Below are 19388 nucleotides of genomic sequence, written 5' to 3'. Positions count from 1 at the left end.
CCTGTTGAGAGAGACTGTACGTAGTTTTTTAACCCCCCCCCCCCAGCTTTCTAATATCTTATCAAAAGTACAAATCTAACTCAAATCAACAAACATTCAACTGATCTATTTAACTCAGTATTGTGTTACTCTGAATTTATTGTTGAGTTTGCAAAGTCATGGATATAAATATCTCATGGTTCCCTACTAAGTTTAGTCTTCAGTCTCACCATGTACGTTTCCTAACCTAGAACTGCTAGGTTCTAAAGCACAAGTGAGTCTGTTCATGTATGCCTTCAATTCATAGTTACTACCTGCTTCTTTTCTGTGCCCTATTTGCTTAATCATACCCAGAACTTCCTCCGGAGTTAGCAGATGAACACACTCTTAATGTTTCCTTGTATTGTCTCTTATCAGACCCAATCTCTGTGTCTCTCACAACGAGGGATCACAGAGTGAGAAACCTTGTAAATCCAGAGCATTGAGAGGAAGTTGAAGGAATAATCGTTCCCATCTTGCTTTTAATAAGGAAGATAACTTTCTAACTGAGAAGACAAGAGTCTGTACTGGTATTTTTGTTTACTGTACTGACTATTTTTATTTATTTTTTCCTTTTTGTTTTAGAACCATGTGAAGACCCTTGAATCAAGACCAGGAGAAGCTTTGTGGAGACTTGTAGAAAGGTTCTTTCTTTTTTCTTCTTCTTCCCCCCCCCCCCCCCCATCATGGAAACCAAGAAGGATTTCCACAGGTTTTTCCTTTGCCCCTCAGTACAGGGGTTCTGGTCACTGGGGGTCAGCCTTCTCCTCTTACTTGTACTGTCCCCCGAATATTCTAGTAGCCAGCCCCTCAGCACCTTCCACACAGAGAACCGGGACTGGACGTTAAACCACTTGACGGTTCACCAGAAGACTGGGACACTATACATTGGTGCTGTCAACCGGGTCTACAAGCTATCTGGCAACCTAACCCTTCTGGTGTCTCACAAAACAGGGCCACACGATGACAACAAATCGTGCTACCCTCCCCTGATCGGCCAGCCATGCAGTGAACCCCTGACGCTCACCAACAATGTCAACAAGCTGCTTCTCATCGACTACTCCCAGAACCGTCTCCTAGCCTGTGGAAGCCTCTACCAGGGAGTCTGCAGACTCCTGCGCCTGGATGACCTCTTCATCCTGGTGGAGCCCTCCCACAAGAAGGAGCACTACTTGTCAAGCGTCAACGAGACAGGTACCATGTACGGCGTGATTGTGCCCTCACAGGGTGAGGACGGCACACTCTTTATCGGCACGGCGGTGGGCGGCAAGCAGGACTACTTCCCAACCATCTCCAGCCGCAAGCTGCCCAAGGATTACGAGTCCTCGGACATGCTGGACTACGAGCTGCACAGTGACTTTGTGTCCTCGCTCATCAAGATCCCGTCAGACACCCTGGCCCTGGTCTCCCACTTTGACATCTTCTACATCTACGGCTTTGCCAGTGGCAACTTCGTGTACTTCCTCACGGTCCAGCCAGAGACCCCCGAGGGCGTCTCCTCTGGAGCCTCCGCCAGCGACCTCTTCTACACCTCGCGCATCGTGAGGCTCTGCAAGGACGACAACAAGTTCCACTCCTACGTGTCGCTGCCGGTGGGCTGCGTGCGGAACGGCGTGGAGTACCGCCTGCTGCAGGCCGCCTACCTCTCCAAGCCTGGCAAGGTCCTGGCTGCCTCCCTCAACATCTCGGCCCAGGATGATGTTCTGTTCACCATCTTCTCCAAGGGCCAGAAGCAGTACCGCCACCCCCCGGACGACTCTGCCCTCTGCGTCTTCTCCATCAAGAACATCAACGCCCGCATCAAGGAGCGCCTGCAGTCATGCTACCAGGGGGAGGGGCACCTGGAGCTCAACTGGCTCCTGGGGAAGGAGGTCCAGTGCACCAAGGCGGTAAGTGTCCGACCACAGTGTGAAAAATGGTGTTCTGAAGGGGTCATTGATTGAGTGATGCTACTTTTTTTAATTGCATTGCATTTTGCTTTATTTCTCTGGATATGGTCGAATACATATTAGCAGTCTTTAAAATATCCTCTTGTAAAAAAGCTTATCGCCTTATCCTTAAGTGTTTTTATTAATTTAATATATTAAGCACACAGTGTGATAAGCCGTTATGTACTGTAGCGTTAATCTGGCTGCATACACTATACATGCACACGGTCCTTGCATGTAAAGAAAATCCCATGCAAATGCATCAGCTCTCCTGCTTTTAGATAGCGTAACAGACGAGAAACCCTGGCAACGCTGTCTAAAATATGATGCTGTTTCTGAATAGGTTCTTTTAATCTGGTTCTTCCCCAAGACCTTCGGGTCCCCGACAGTTCTTGACTTGTCCTTGTCTGCATCCCATTGTCCTTGAGTGCATTCCATTCTAAATTCCAAAGTTCTGTGGAGTAATAACAGCTTTCTTTTTTGTATACAGTATTGAACAGTTCAAGGGAAAAGTAACAAAAGAAACCTACTGTGTGCGCGTTGTGTTTCAGTAAGCAGCCGGTGTTCAGGAGTCTGCTTCATCTGAGTGCCTCGTCTGCAATCAAAGCTTCTGCTGGCATTATTCAGACTAATTGCCAAGGTGTCCATATATATATACAGTACTGTGCAAAAGTTTTAGGCAGGTGTGAAAAAATGCTGTAAAGTAAGAATGCTTTCAAAAATAGACATGTTAATAGTTTATATTTATCAATTAACAAAATGCAAAGTGAGTGAACAGAAGAAAAATCTACATCAAATCAATATTTGGTGTGACCACCCTTTGCCTTCAAAACAGCAAGTACAGATGGATAATTAGATACCAACCCAGCGGTGCTGAGGGCTCTTTGGAGCAGAGTGGTATGTTTTATTTTGATACATGAAGGTGAGTTGGATTGGATTTAGCTGCTGATTTGAAGAAAAGGTCCTTTGTTAACAAGGCAGAATTGACAGCGCTGGTTAAGCCCTCGGTTCATCCAGAGACCACTTGTGGCATGGGCAGTGGACTCTAAGAGAGAGCTGTTAGTTGGCCTAACGTTTAATCTACAATCAACACCCCTAAAACTGAGCCACCTTTCTCTCTAGCTACTGCTCAAATTACAATAAAACCCCTCTGAAGATAACAGCGTACTGCTTCAGCTCAACAAGTGCTGAAAAACAAGAGAGTCTTGCTGCAGCTCATTAAAAAACTGAACTGCTGTCCTCCTTCTCAAAGGCGTCCTATTAAAAGAACGAAAGTGGTTGGCTATAAAATTTAGTACATGAGTAACTCTCACCGCGGAAGCGTTTATGCTCATCTGTCTAACAAATCTAATTAAAATGCACCTGTGCTCCACATTTACTAGCTGAGTGTGCAGGGTTAGAAACAAGACTTTCTTTGCATAGAAATTTGAACCAAATGTTGGTTTCATCAGGTGTTGTTATGCAGTAAATCAGCTCATCCTATTTGAAGTGCTGGCTCAGTCAACCCTGCCCTTCTGATTATAGAGGATATCCTTAGTGGGTAACAACACAGAAAGAGAACCCCTCAACACACGCATTTATTAGTACATGTGAAGTACAATGTAACAATATTTAGATGCAACTGCTGTTTTTAAAGTACAGCTTTGGCCAAAAGTTTTGCATCACCAGAATGTTAGGATTGAGACATAATTTTTTTTTAAAAACTATATGAACATAATTGAGATATTTTATTTAACATCATATAATGACATAAACAACAAAAAAGAAGTCATAATAGTAGTACAGTATTTCATGTTTGATTTCAAAAATTCAATTTTTGTTAGTTTGTTAAGTATATGGGAAAACTACAAAGCAGTATGTAACATAACATTATTCAGCAGGTTTCATTCGACTTGATGAATCAAAATGTGTTAATTCTATAGGGTGATGCAACATTTTTGGCCATAGCTGTATAAACTGGATGATAAAGTAAAAACACAGAGTGATGCATACACTTTCTAAATGCCGATCAGCAATGATATACTACACATTTAAGGTGATCATTTTGCACTCTGCACAGCGTTTCACAGGCCCCCTATTCCTTTGCTTTATTTTACAGCCAGTGCCGATTGATGACCATTTCTGTGGCTTGGATATCAACCAGCCGCTGGGGGGCTCCCAGCTGGTGGAGGGGATCCCCCTGCTTACGGAGTCCCGGGACCGCATGACCGCGGTGGCCACGTACGTGTACAACGGATACTGTGTGGCCTTCGTGGGCACCAAGAGTGGCAAGCTCAAGAAGGTAAGGCTTTGATGGTTTACTGGGCAGAGCTGGGTTTGGTCTGCATGGTTCCTTAAAAGCAAAGTTTGTTTAATAAAGCTGACAAGCTTTACATCCTTAATATACCCGCCAAGCATGTTCTCACTTTGCAAATTTAGTTTTAGGGTTAGTGGTCAGTGGTTAGGGTTGGGGAATCAGTTTGCTGACTAGGAACAGAAATGCAATCTAAAAAATGGGACCACCTTTCTCTGAGTTTAGAGTCCTTGTTCAAAGCGTGAACCCTGATGCACTGATCAGTTGTATCCCTCAGCCTGTCTACATGGTAAACACATCTACTCCAAACTTAAATCATAGACTCCTAACCTCTTCTACACCTTTCAGATTTTGGATGTGTTGATTTTTGTATTACAATCTCAAATTGAGGACCCTCTGTACACTGGCTGTTATGTGTTGTTACAGTGTACTTGCTTTGTACCATTTTATAATGAGCAAAGTGTGCTACAAGCAAGAGAAGTCTTTTATGTTACCTTGAAATTGTACCGCAGTGCACAGTTGCGGACAGACTAAATATCTGACCCATATACACTGCTAATGTTTTGCAAGCAGAGGATAAGATCTGCTATTTCAATGTAGTCTCTGAGGGTAACAGTACTGAGATGTCTGGGTTGTTGCCCCATTCACTTGGAGGAGGTGGTGGTTGGGTTACAGGGAGATCTTCAGGATCTGCTGAGTCCACAGAACAGGTTTAATTGTTGAGTTCAGAGCGGTGCGGGGTGTACAGCACAGGGTTGTTCAGAGATTACTGCAGTGTAGTACCGATCAAACCGGCTGTCTGTCTCCTGCTGTGCAAACCGACCTCCCAGACAATACCTCTAATCAAAGACGGACCAGCTTTAGTAGAAGCAGATATTTGATGAGCACACGTTCCTCCACTCTCCCACCCACCAGGTATTGATTTGATGAATTTCACACAAAGGCAACAGGATGCATTAGTCACTGAGACAAATTTTCTTTTGAAGTCACAGAACAACAAGTTAAATTAGAAATGCCACTGATTTATTCAATCTGAAAGTGGTCTCTCTCTATACACATGTGATTTTAACATTGGACACATTAACCCTGTATACACAGTGTCCACAGCCGGTAATATGAGTTTGACTGTAGTTCCTCTGATACAGTGCCACATTTTGCTTATTTTTCATAAGATCATTTTAAAAGACAGTGTTGCGTGATGAGCAGTAAGCAATTTAACCATGATTACTGATAATATAAAAATTAAAGAACCTCTCAATGTACATTTTGCTCCAGTGCAAATCTTGCACCTTTTTATTTTCTCCTTTTGTTTTCAGTTTTCTTTCTTTTATGCTCCGGAATGAAAGCTTAGTAAAGCGGTACCTATCCTGTCTGAGACTTGAGACGCTTGTCTTCATGACTCACGATAATAAAGCCAGGTCCTTGTTCTACCAATGCGATTTCAAGTGCAGTACAGTAAACAGTAAATCTCCGCACAGGAGTTGTCAGAGCAGTGTTTCGCACATGACACGGGGGTGAGGAATGTGTCACACGCTCCCTGCCTCCCCACCGCCAGGGACTCGTCCCCCGGACTTCAATCACTTCCTCCGACTCAGAGAGAGGGAGATCCCACCGGAGGAAGCCCTGGAATGCGGAAGGGAAGTGCTTCTCTTAATTCACCGGTATGAAAAGTGACTAAAAACCCAGAAACGGCAGCTGCAGCCTATGAATGCTAAAGCAGGGCACAGAAGGTCCCAGGGGAATGCTGATTAAAAGTGAGAACAGTCAATACAGAGCCAGAGAAAGAGAGGCAGGAGCAGAGCCAGAGAGAAAGAGAGGCAGGGGCAGAGCCAGAGAGAGCGAGAGAGGCAGAGACAGAGACAGAGAGAGAGAGAGAGAGAGAGAGAGATAGGCAGGAACAGAGCCAGAGAGAGAAAGAGACGGGTCAGAGAGAGAGAGAGAGAGAGAGGGAGAGGGAGGGACAGAGCCAGAGAGAGAGAGGAAAGGACAGAGCCAGAGAGAGGCAGAGGGAGAGAGGCAGGGACAGAGGTTCTGGATGGGAGCTGATAGAAGTAGGGTATCATTTTATTTGACCTGCTTGTGGTCAGCATCCAGAAGACGATGAACTCTTCATGTCCTGCTAACCACCTGCATATATGTTTCACTGGTTCCGTGTACACTTATTTACAGACCAACCTGATACCAAGCAGTGCACATGCTGTCCTTTTCCTAGTTGTTTACAGGTCCATACAGCAGATAAATAATAATAATAATAATAATAATAATAATAACAGTCAGGAAGAGAGAGGGATGTATCATTAATGGAATGTGTAAAGGGGCATGATGCATGTGTTATACCTTGCAAGAGATCAATTAAGCTTTCTACAGCAATGACATTAGAAGCACTGTTTTGCATCCTTTGATTATTTTTCTGTAGCCACAGAGACAGCTGTGTTGTGTACACTGGATGTACTGCACAGGTGTCAGGGTCGTAGATTGCGGTTTTAGCAACGGTTTATCCTGTGGGTTTTTTTTAAAAATTTTATTTCCAGTCACTTTCCCCATTTCCCCTCCCCCACCATGTGAAAGGAAAGAGGGAGTCACTGTTGAAATGTGAATTTAGTGCATTGAGAACCAAGAGCTGTGCTGTCTGTAATTGGATTGGCTCAGCTCCCAGTCCGTCACCACCACCCCCCACCCCCCCGCCTCCCCAAACATGGAGTGAGGAGAGGAGAGGAGAGGAATAAAGGAGAGTAGATGGTGAGAGAGAGCGAGGATGTTAGGAGTAGGTGCACCTGTTTTTTTTTTGTAACAGCGGTTTACTACAGGGTTTAACCTTGGGGTAGTGATACAGTTACTAAGTCAGTTGTATCAGACTAGAATCCCTCCCTGTAAAGGTCACAGGTATTAAGAGCATTAGAAAAAGACGTGTTTTACTGTGTCACAGGCTACTTTGATTGATAGACTGAATATGTGCCGTACAGTTGAGTCTATGCAGTTGGCTCAGCAGGTCCACACCATTGCGTCTGGGTTATTGTCCATTTAAAGGACATTCAATTTAAAAATCAGTTTTAAAGTGTATTTCCTACTACTAGTCTGGTTTAATTAGTTTTTTTTTTATTGATTTTTGTTTGTATTAAAGAAAAATGCACAACTGAAAAGTGCTGTTACTGTATGGCAAACATCAATGCATACAGTAACAATTGGATTGCTTTACAAGATTGATATACAACAGTAATAAAGCACAGCAGCTGTAAATGACATGCAGTTCAACAACACTGCAACTGTGCATCTGCAAAGCCGTTGGACTGCAGTGTATTAATTGACTGCGCTTCTATTGGCTGCTCTGTACAGTGCACCAAGTCCACAGCAACACCACTGTTTGCTTTAGATGTTGCTTTGCTTTAAAATGGCTTTGGGTTCTCAAGGAAAGGGGATTACCAAGTGCCTGAGCTGGTCTCGTATAGCCTGTGAGATTGCTGTTGATTCCTCTCTCAGTGGGATCCTCGTGGGATCCGTGGAAACTCAGTGGAATGCTTGGGTTGGGGGTCTGGGGGTCATGAGAGACCCTCTGGCACTGAGCTGCCAGGATTATTATGGCAAGCCATTCGTTTGTCCTCCGCGGCTTAAAGGTGCACTGCTCCCTATTGCAAGTGCTGTCCGAGACTCCATTCAATAATAATAATAATAATAATAATAATAATAATAATAATAATAATAATAATAATACTTGAGAATCAGAAACTAGCTGCACTAAGAGAAACGTATTATACCATTAGATGATTGTATAATTGAAGTCTTTGTCTTTCATGTTGTAAGAAGCCTGTTAATGAAGCGATGTTCTTGCTAATGCTTACAGTCACTGAATCGCCCTTTGGGAGTTAACACTAGCCATTTTACTGCATAGAGGAGGTGGCAGTGTTTAGATCCACTGATCATTAAAATAGACCCTGACATCATTAAGCTGTGTTATAGCTCATGAAGTCAAGCACTTATTTTTGCCTCATACTGCTTTTATACTTACTGTGCAGAGTAATTACAGTACTGTAGTCTTGAACTGCAGTTTCAGTGCACTTCCTGGTTATCAATTTAATGCACCTTTCTCTGTACAGTACATTTTCAGTTTTTCCTACACAGCTGGCCAGGATAAATAATTCATATATAAAACCAATTTGGGCTTGTTTTAAAAAGAGCATGCATGCATGTTTCCAGAGCAAACCTGTCTGAATTTCTTTAACGAAATGAATACTGCAGCACAATAAACTTTAATTACAAGGAGCAGGTGCTGTGGTGTGGGGCATACCAGCATTGTGTCTGCCTGGCCTCTTAACCAGCCTTGAACACACTCCGTTTCCAGCTCCCCTTCACCTTAATGAGCTCAAACACAAAGCAATGCATCTATTTATAATTAGGGCTTCTGATTTTCCGTTTTAACCGATAAAACACCCCCGATATAAAGAAAACGAAATTGGTTATATCCAATAACCACTGGAACTGGTTACTCAATTCACGTTGACTTGACCCCTTTCCTCGTGAAGAAAAATGAAAATAACCTGCAAAAAAAAACTTTGTGTAGTGCAGTTGGGCAATGTCCCTCCTTCCTGACTTGTATCTCGCATTGATTCGTTCTGAATACTTAAACCCACCCCAACTACTGAGTGGCAGCAAATTCCTACATTTCTATTGGAGGATTGTAACACACCTGCGAGATTTAAAACAAGATTACAAGAAACGGAGGATTGTTCTTGCTCGTGAGATTTAAAGATTTATTCCAGTCCGTTGGGGAGTATTTACACTCTGGTAGAATTCAAAACAAAATTGCAAATTATGACGAAATGTGAAAAAAATGCCTAAACACAGAAAAACCCCAGAAGAATATGCCCGTGACCATAAAAATTTTGTTGTGGAAGATTGCAAAAGAAATAAGCCATAATTGTAAAAGTGTGCAAGTACTGTCGAGTTACTATAAATATTGTGACAGAAAAAAAATAACCGAAAACGATATTTTCATACAGTATGTAAAAAGCAAAAGCAGCCCCCCCCCCCAAAAAAAAACTATTTACGTATAACTCGAAATAGCTACAAAATAAGCACAGAAAATGAAATGAATCCAAACTGAAAAACAGAAGCCCTATTTATAATGAAAGAAGGAGCGAAATCATGAGTTACATTCCCTGTCAGGCTTGCCAGGGGCTGGAGTCGAACTAGCTTCAAGACTGGTGTCCTTAGCAACAGCTTATGCTCGTGGCAGGGGTTCAAAAGACTCTCCGCTGGGACTGCTGGTAAAGAGAATGATCCTTTTCAAGGCAGGATCATTGGACAACCAAAACCTAAAACCTTATACATGAATACAGAATTATCTTTAGTGTTAAACACACCCGATTTTTTTTTCTGTATCTCCAGTAATGTTTTTCTGTGTAATGAAGCAGGCAGGCAGTCTGACATCACTAATGCCTATGTCTGGGCCATCCGTATTCAGACTTGTCATGGAGAAATATATAATGAAATGAAGGCTGGTTTTCTGAATGTGTTTTTTTTTTTATTTTTCTCTCTCCATCACGCCTCTCTGCGTCTGTGTGTCAGAGTGCCCTCTCACAGGACAGTGTCTTTCAAGCTCGCTGTCAAGTATCCTATTGCAGGAGTTCTTTTGAGAAATGTGGATTACTCTGCTATAGAGTTTTATACCCCAGTGAGACTGTGTGTTTATTCCCTTCATAAGCGGACGTAAAGTGGAAGCCCCAGAAACACAGTTAAATTCGGTGTTAGGGAACAATGCCAGATCACAAGCACAGGGGAGACTTCTTTTCTCTCTCTCTCTTTCTCTCTCTCTCTCTCTGTCTCTCACTGGCATATATATATATATATATATATATATATATATGAACTAAACATTACTAAAACATTTCCCACTAACCTCTTTCACCCTCCCTTTCTTTCTTACTCTCTTTCTGTCCTTCTCCCCCCTCCCCCCCCCTCTCTCTCTCTCTCTCTCTCTCTCTCTCTCTCTCTCTCTCTCTCTCTCTCTCTCTCTCTCTCTCTCTCTCTCTCTCTCTCTCTCTCTCTCTGTCAGTTGTTACAGGTAGCTGAAGTTCAGCAGTATAGAAGAGATCCTTGAAGGATTGTCCTCAGGATCAGGGGAAATGGCCAACCGCCAGTTACTTTATCAATCTAGTGTCTATTTTATTTATTTATTTAAAATGTCATTAAATTTGTATTCGCTGGAAAAGCCGTATGAGCTACAATCAGCCAGAGACCCGGGAGGAAGGCAGGAGCAAGTTACAGGTACATACAAGCATACAGTCTGCACACAGTTTCACAATCCATGTGTTATTGTGCATCTTCTACAATTACAAGGATGGTTCAAATGATCAAACAGCAGTCTCTTAATATGAGAAAGTGGCTCTGTGGATCCAAGTCTAATTGCAAAGGCTGTTTTGGACATGGTAAGACACGTTTTATTGTGTTGTCAGGTGAGCTTGTGGTGAGATTTATAGTAACGTTCCACTTATGACTTCTTAGCAGATTAGATTAGCTCTCCACCCTTTGCAGAAAGTAAAGGGTGTGTCTTGTGAGAGAAATCCATACCTTGTGAACACATTTTCTAAATAAAATAAAACCATCTGTAACGAATGACTGCTGTCAGAAACGGCTTCTCTATAATGTTATCAGTCCTCCAAATGACAGCAAGCACTACAGATCCTGTTGGCCTTCTGTTGACTTGGATGGCTTACCATTTAACCCTCCCTGTTTGCAAAATGAACCCAGGCTTTAAACCATGGTTGGGGGGGATATTTCTAGGGGAGTCCACTAATCACAGTTGCAATTTGCTAATCAGATTGTCAGATTAGCTGTGTGCTAATCCCCCTCCCCTTTTCTTCCTGATTTCCCTTTCTCTTCCTCCCCGGATCTGTCCCAGTTCCAGGCTGTCTGTCAGGGAGCAAAGCTGGTCAGGGCTTCTCCAACCAGCTGTCTGCTTTCTGCGATTTCCAAACAGGCGCTCTGCACTCAACACTCGTCCAGATTAACACAGTGCTCCAGAGAGGGGGAGCTTTGTTCAGAAGTGCTCATTAAATTCCCATCTCATCTGGACTACTCCGAGCCATAATACAAACTTTTTTTTTTAAACCGGCAGGGGCTAGCATTCACTTTTCTAAAGCTACCTTTTTATGATTGTTCTAACCTTTATCAATTTGTAAGTAAAGCAGATTGCAGAAGATAACGAACCGTTCCTATTTCATTTCTTTCACACTGATCTGATTGATTTCAGGGGGCAGGGTCTCCAGGGGTACTGAAAACATAGATAAACAGAAATATCTACAGTGTCTGTTTGATGCTCTGAATCTTGGGCATGTCTTGATTCTGGGATTTGTCTCATTAAGTGCAGAGATGGCATTTTGCAAAGTGGGCAAGACCCTTCAAACTGATGTTTTAGTGAACTAACCCATGTTGCAAAATAGTTGGTTTGTCAAATCTGGCATAACCTCATGTTACTTGGTGCTGAAAGAGTTAACCTGTTTGGAGTGGTCCATTCAGAACTGTTCTGAGGTCCTTTCAGCTGTTTTTATGGCGCCTAAGGAAACACACTTACTGAGTTTATGTGACTCATCATCAAAGATCAAAGCGAGCTGTGGAGTAAATACTGTAATTACCTAACTTTATAATATGAATAAATGGGCCAGTCACTTAAAATTGATTAGCAGTGGTGGTCCAGGTTTGGCTGCTTGCTCCACTTATCTGTTTGCTTCGGATTGCTTATGATGCCTGAATGCTGTGGGTTTGCAAAGACCAGGCAGCAACAGAGAATCTGGGCTTTAGGATTAAGCTGCAAGGCAACTCCTGCTTTCACTGGAAGAGCTTTTAAAACAAGTAACAAAAACTATGCTAAATGTGAACAATTATTTAATTCTAACATCTGCATATATATTGTTTGTCCTTTTTTAAAAAGCTGCTATAAGGATATTAGCAACGTCATTCTAATTGAATCCCAAGGGTGTAACGCATGCTGTAATACACGATAAAGGCAGAGGTCAGCTCTCTCACCCAGGTAACTTGCTATCAACCCTTCCAAACTTGACCGATACATGGAGACCAATCAGTTTTGTAATCCTCCCCCTGAAGCAGGCTTGAGTCACAAAGCCCAAACACAGCAGTAAGATATCCTGAGCAGGCTAGATGTTGCATAGTTCTGTGTTGTAGTGAAGGTGCTAAAATATGTATTCTATGTAGTTCCCTAATCCCTTAAGCCTGCCTTCAGGGATTTCTTTTCAAGGCAAGGAGAGAATTACTGAAAATGCTTTAGCTATCAAACTGCGTGCTTCTTGGCACGACGAAGGTAAGGGTTGTTCGTTTCAGCCTGGTCTTTTGTGCTCGGATTCTGAGATTGTGTATTGTGAATCAGCCCTTTTGAAGTATAATCCATTCATCTGTCATGTACAGCCTATTATTATTATTGTTATTGTTGTTGTTATTGATGACAATAACAATAATAATGATGATGATAATTACAAGGATTAGAGTATTCAGGTATTAATATGATTAATATTTGTTTCTTTACTTAATGTTAGTGCACTCCTTGATGGAGTGTCCGTTTCTCTCTTAGAGTGTAGATACAAAGGGGGTGCACCTCAAATCCTTCCACTCCAGAGAGTAAATTACTTTAAAATTATTATTTAAGGGGCTCCCAAGTGGCGCATCCGGTAAAGGCGGTCCGCGTGGAGTGCAGGATGCAACCTATAGCCTGGAGGTCACCAGTTCAAGTCCAGGCTATTCTACTTCCGACCGTGGACGGGGGCTCCCAGGGGGCGGCGCACAATTGGCTGAGCTCCGCCCGGGGAGGGGGGGCTTATGTCGGCCAGGGTGTCCTTGGCTTACCGCGCACCAGCGACCCCTGTAGACTGGCCGTGCACCTGCAGGCTTGCCTGTAAGATGCCCAGAGCTGCGTTGTCCTCCAGTGCTGTAGCTCTGGGTTGGCTGCATTGCGGGCCTGCAGAGTGAAAAGAAGGGGTCGGCTGATGGCATATGCTTCTGAGGACAGCGTGTGTTCGTCTTCGTTGCTCCCGAGTCAGCGTGGGGGTGGTAGTGGTGAGCTGAGCCAAAAATACAATTGGACATTACTAAATTAAAAAAAAAAAAAAGTTTTTTATTTATTTTAAAACAAGAAAAACACCCGTTACAAAACTAGAAACATGTAGGTATTTAATTTGTTAGTTTTAAATCTGTTGTTATTTCTCATTTTGTAACTTGAAAGGCTGTTTTATTTATTTTTTTATTTTGAGCAAATTGAGTAATTTACACTTTTGAGTAAAAACCTTTAAAATGAGCCCCAAAGTTTTCTGTTTTCTCTCATGCTTATTTAATACCCCAAAGCCCTGCTCACACAAAGCCCTCAGACCTCTGCACAGGGTAGTTAGGGTCCTGTGTACTGCATACTGCACTTTCAGATCTGATTGTCCTTTGGTTTTTCTCTGCTCTCATCCCTATTGTTCGAACACACACAGAGTCAAAAGGCAAAACCTCCCAAGATGTGCTTCGTCCCCTTTCTGTTTTTAACATTCTCGCTCTGTTGTCGTTTCTTTCCTTCAGGCTTTGTATCATCTAAGATTAAAAAGCAGAGGCTGTTTTTTATTTCTGTAATCAATATTCGAGTGACTCATACTGAAACTAGCTGTGGAATGTGATGAAGGAGGTCTGGAAATGCATACAAACTCTCATAGTCTCTGAAGTTGTTTTTATCGATTTTGATCCCTGGCTGTATTGTTCAGCAGAGCCCAGAGGCATGTTCTAAGTTCACTGCATACAAGACTCCCCCCCCCTCCTCTTTTTTGTGATTCTATAATTCTATAATTCTGATTTGCAATGACCAGTGTAGAGTAGAGGAAAGATCACTCAGATTAAATCAGCACACCACTGGCAAACTATGGGTTTTGGGTATACCCAACTATAGCATTTGTATGACTTTGCAGGATAAAACACTGACACTATTTGAATTTGTTATCTTTCTGAGTATTTCCTTAGGGCCCAGTGTAACGGACAGTGTTGAGAGATACTCTACCGCTGGGGATTCTGTTCCGTCCCCAGCTCTTTTACATTGTGGTTGAGACACTCTCTTATGGCATGCGAGGTCGCCGCTTTGCGCCCTGTAACGCCAGCAAATCTGTATTTTTATTTTGCTTCATTATCAATGATGTCTTATTCAAAGGAAACAAATATATATTGCTCCCCATTCACTCTGTTTGTAATGTACTTTTTTTCTTGGGTCGTTAGTTATTTGTGACATCAAATAAATGCTTAACCCCCACCTCCTCCATAACATTGCCGAGTTACTTTGCTGGCCCTACAGCAGTACGTTATCTTGCAGGAATAGTAAAACATCAGGCAAGGCAAGTACATTTTCCACATATAGATCACTAGCTGCACAGAAATTGGAATACTGGAGCAAAGCCAAACACGATAGCTGCAATTATTCACTTTAGTGCTTGTGTTTTAAAGGAGGCTTTGTAGTCCAGTGGTTAAAGAAAAGGGCTTGTAACCAGGAGGTCCCCAGTTCAAATCCCACCTCAGCCACTGACTCATTGTGTGACCCTGAGCAAGTCACTTAACCTCCTTGTGCTCCGTCTTTCGGGTGAGACGTAATTGTAAGTGACTGTGCAGCTGATGCATAGTTCACACACCCTAGTCTCTGTAAGTCGCCTTGGATAAAGGCGTCTGCTAAATAAACTAATAATAATAATAATTAAAAGGGTGGAGAGAAGAACAAGCTGCTCTGACAGACCCTGCGCTTCGTATCCCAGCTCCGGTCTTCACCATGCCCTTTGTATCTGTGCAGCAGCAAGGGATTAGAAGGGGGAGGGGACACAGTTGACCAGTGAACAGTCGGGAGTTTGCCTGGAACATGCCGAAATAGCGTGTTCGTGGACGAGACCGCTTGTGTCTGAAAGCCAAGAGCGTTCCGTGTGATCCGGGGAAACCAAATTCCTGGAATAAAGAGGTGGGTTCAACTAGGAATGAAGAGGCGGGTCAAGAGAGTCAACGTTGTGATGTTGGCTTACTACATAAACCTCGTTCACATCGAGGAATAGTGAAGGAGACTGAAATCGCTGTTGAGTACGGGGTTCAGCTCAGATACTCCTTTAATGCCCAGGGATGCTTGGGTCTGGCTGAGGATCTGGTTGACAGGCCATATTCTTTATAGTTTATCTGAACCAGTGAAACCTCCCTCCAGGTCCTAAGGCAGTTAGTTACGTCAAACCTGTTGACCCGGTGTAGTAATTGGCCTCCAGGACTGTTACCCATGCCTGTGTCAGAGCTCGGCCTATCAGAGCTCGGCACATTGAGCACAGTGGAGTAGTATTCTAGTGGAGAGAGCTGTTCTCAGGGACCCAGCGAGTTTGATTTTCCTCTGTGAGTCGTGTGTCACAGGGGATGCCGACAGGTTTCCCTGCTTCCTGTGCTACCTCCTTTGCTGCTCCCCGTCGAACACAAAATTCTTTGTTTCTTTTTGAGAACACAAAGCAGATTTGAATGCAGAAGTTTCCTGTCCAGATGCTGACTCTATATTTCTGATCACAAATTTAAAAAAATGCTCTGTTTCCTTCTTTGTTTTGGATGGCCTGCGTTTTATTTTTTTTCTTTGAAACATGAGTGCATCCAAAACAAATTGACGTGTTTTTCTTCTGTTTGGGATAACGAAATCGAGATGGTGAAAAACAATTTGTCTTTTCATGAACATTTTTTGTGCAGAACTGTGAACAGTTACAGTTTGGGGGTTAAATTGATACCCTAAGATTATACAACATGCTGCACTATTACATGTATTTGAACCAAGCATTATTGTCTGTGCCAATGGAGACCGACACACACACACACACACACACACACACACACACACACACACACACACACACATACGAGATAATTCAGTTCTTTGTAACTGATGTAGACTTCAAACTCGAAAATAAAATGTCTCGGCTCCATCTCATTTAGACACGGTCACTCTGCTCGCCCTGAAAAGTGATTTGGTACGAATGCCCTTTTATTCTGCAAAGTCACATGATTCCTGTTAGTATCAATAGAACTCTGGCCAAACAGAAACCCTGCTGGCAGGGGAACTTAGATCAAAGATCTCGATATTGTAATTACTGACACGTCTCGCGTTAGGATGTGGACGCACTGTAATCAGATCACCACTAATGAGAGTCTGTGGCTTTTTATAGAGCTAACCAATGAGGTGGAGCTGACTGAAAGCAAATCAAACACATTTGCCCCTGCACTTCCCCCATCTTGTCTCAAATCCTGTACACATAAGGAAAAGAAAAACAATCAGTTTGGATTTTTCCCAAAATAAGCTGTGCAGACAATATATTGTTGACTCTGCTGCTGTACACAGCAGTATTTGTTTTGCTTACACAACAATATCCAGTTTTCTACAGATAAATCAGACACACCTGGGCTTAATTAGAAAGCTTGCTCAGGTCAGAAGCTTGCGTTTAATTAAGCTCAGAACAGTTACGTAAAGCCTGGAACGACGAACATGTCTTTGTGGAAGTAGCCCATTTCCATATGGCTATGAAGGATTAAGCAGGATACTGTGGTTTTCTGGATTCATGGAAATCTAACCATGTTAAGGAGAGTCCTTTACCCTGACACTGCGAGCAGTGAGAGGTCCAGAGCTGCGGTGAGCACAGCTGTGTTGGAGAAGTGCGAATAAAAACACGCTGTCTCCTGAGACATCTCTCTAATGAACGCTGATGCTTTCTAATAGTTTATGATAATATTTCAAACACCTGGTAATAATAGCTCCCTCAGAAAGTCATTACTCACTTTTCAGTTTCAATTTCTTCTTCTTCCGTCTCCTGAGCTCCCTTATTGCTTACCTTCACACTGCGAGATCAAAAGCTGACGTAACGCAAATTCTTAGAACAAAGAAAGTGTTAATCGTACAGTATTGTGTCCACCCAAACAAAACCAAAATCCAACATATGACCCCGGCAGCATTAAGAGCAGGTAAATAACTGAATGAATTTTATTTTACTTAGCACCCATTTTGTTTCCAAGCTGGCTACAAAACATAAAAGGCTATATTTTCAAAGTGCTTACTCCAATCTTTAAACACCTGATCATTTTACAAATGTAGAACCAAACAATGAAGTTATATATCTGAAGTCCTCTTATGCACTCTCAATGCGTTTTTGTTTTTCATTTTATAAAATTAACATGATTTTATCCTCCCTTTAAAAAAAAAAAAATCTAGGAGGTAAAGAATGGAGGAAACATTTTGAAAATATGCCCCAAAATCGTTTACACAGACAGACCACTACACACATGTTTATATTGTTTGCCCACTAAACTGTGTAATAGCTAATACTGAAAATCAAGTCCGTTATATATTTGTATATATTTACTTGCATACCGCAGAAGCCTGAATATCTGCACTTAATGTTTTTTTTCCTGGAATCTAAAAGGTAGTTAAGAAGTTGTCCCAGGAGACCATGCAGAAGGCAGCCGCAGCTCACATTAAGTTGAAGGAAAGATCCGTTTTGTATTATTCAGTTTAGATGTCTGGCTGCTTTTTTTTTGCTGTTTGGTATGTGGGTCATATTGCACAAGGCACCAGAATTTGGAACCTTTTAGGGTGAAGGTCAACCCTCGCAGCAGACGGTGTAAGCCGGTGCTTCAGGCACTTCGTTATGTGTTCCCAGCCTTCATTGCACAGGGGCTTGTGAGTTTGCAAGAATGTTGTCAAGTCAGCATGGACTGTCTTAACTACCACTACACCACTGGGAAATCACCTAGCCCCATTTAATTACACGTAATGCTCCAGTAAATTAGACTGGGGAGCAAATTGCTACTTTGTATTAATCCAGGTAGTTTTTTCTCCTCACAAAGGTAGATTTATAAGGATTGATGACACACGCCAGGCTGCTATAGTGCGGCTCTGCGGCCTTAGAAAGCACTGGCCTGGATTTTATGTATTTATTTATTTATTTATTTATTTATTTGCAGGCTAATGGGTTTGCTAGATCAAGGTAATATTGGTCAGTTGGGGAATTAATTACATAAAAAAAACATTTGTTTAGTTCGTGGTTTAGAAGTAGAATTGGATAAGTATATATAATAAACTGCTTGCATCATTAAGTTTTTTATTTTTAGTTCGGTATGTTGGCAAGCAAGAGTGCTGAGCTGTTGGGGTTCAATGATGCATGCTGAAGGTCTAAAGAAACACTTATACCTGTCCCTTGGCTCATAATTGGTGTTGGAGCTCCGTGGCACTGCCTGCTAAGACATTATAGGCTGCCACAGCCAGGGGCTTCTGTTTATTACTCCAGCAGCAGGACATCTGAGCTTCAGCCACGGCTTTGTGATTTTCCTTTCTTGTGATTGTGGCACAGGGACAAAATTCAACAACGCCTTTATTTTAAATTTGATTTCATTTTATTTTCGATTTGATCATGGTCCCCCTGTGAAAAAGGACAGTTATTTTTGTCCAGTTTTTTTTTTATTATTATTCTTTTTGTTTGAGATAAATGAAAGGAAACTAACCCCAGGCCCCCGGAGGCCAGGTCTTTCTGTAAATATTGAGTTTACCTGCTCTGCTCTGACCCCTTCCCAGTTCCTGTCACATTAACGTCAAGGCTGAGTCAGACCCCATGACCTTTAGATATACCAAATAGGCTTCCCCTGCTTCTACGGAAAAGTGCTGGTAGCTCAGCACAGGTGGTTAAAAAAAACAAGTGACAATCTAGCTGCAATTCATCTAGATCCAATTATTCGAAAAGTGCCCAATACAGAAGCACTGACAGCCTTACACAGCACAAAGTCAATGTGAATCTTCTAAGATATAGTCCTCTCTATGGAAACAAGCATTCTTGTGTTCAAGGGAATTCTACATTAACTTACTTATACATTTGTTAAAAACAAAAAAAAATATCGAGGTTACTTTTCGAAGCACCTTGCTTTTCACTAATGAGCAGCTGGAAATGCTTTTCTTGGCTTTTCATGGTGTTTTGATGTGCCATTTTGCTTATAAAAATGTTAATTTGAGCCAAGAATGCAGGGACTAGCTAATAGGAATCACCTGGTCTTGTTATCGTTCTGGAGGTGCTGGGAGGCGCGGGCGGGGGCGGATGCGGGGGCAGGCGGGGGGGGGGGGATAGGTGGCAATCTTTCCCATC

The 19388-nt window shown here is 42.4% G+C and overlaps 1 protein-coding gene across 2 annotated transcripts in view; it reads left to right on the top strand.

Annotated features, from left to right (window-relative positions):
- Positions 1–19388, top strand: part of LOC117428804 (plexin-A2) — a 144590-nt gene that overhangs the window by 20546 nt on the left and 104656 nt on the right. For both annotated transcript variants that reach the window (XM_059004315.1, XM_034047745.3), the window contains exons 2-3: positions 604–1907; positions 4045–4227. In XM_059004315.1, the coding sequence (XP_058860298.1) occupies positions 705–1907; positions 4045–4227 (1386 nt within the window). In that variant the 5' untranslated portion in view covers positions 604–704. The remainder of the gene's footprint in view (positions 1–603; positions 1908–4044; positions 4228–19388) is intronic.

The sequence above is a fragment of the Acipenser ruthenus genome, chromosome 29, assembly GCF_902713425.1.
Source record: "Acipenser ruthenus chromosome 29, fAciRut3.2 maternal haplotype, whole genome shotgun sequence".
NCBI classification, from domain to species: Eukaryota; Metazoa; Chordata; class Actinopteri; order Acipenseriformes; family Acipenseridae; genus Acipenser; species Acipenser ruthenus.
This window is presented reverse-complemented; position numbering and strand designations above follow the sequence as displayed.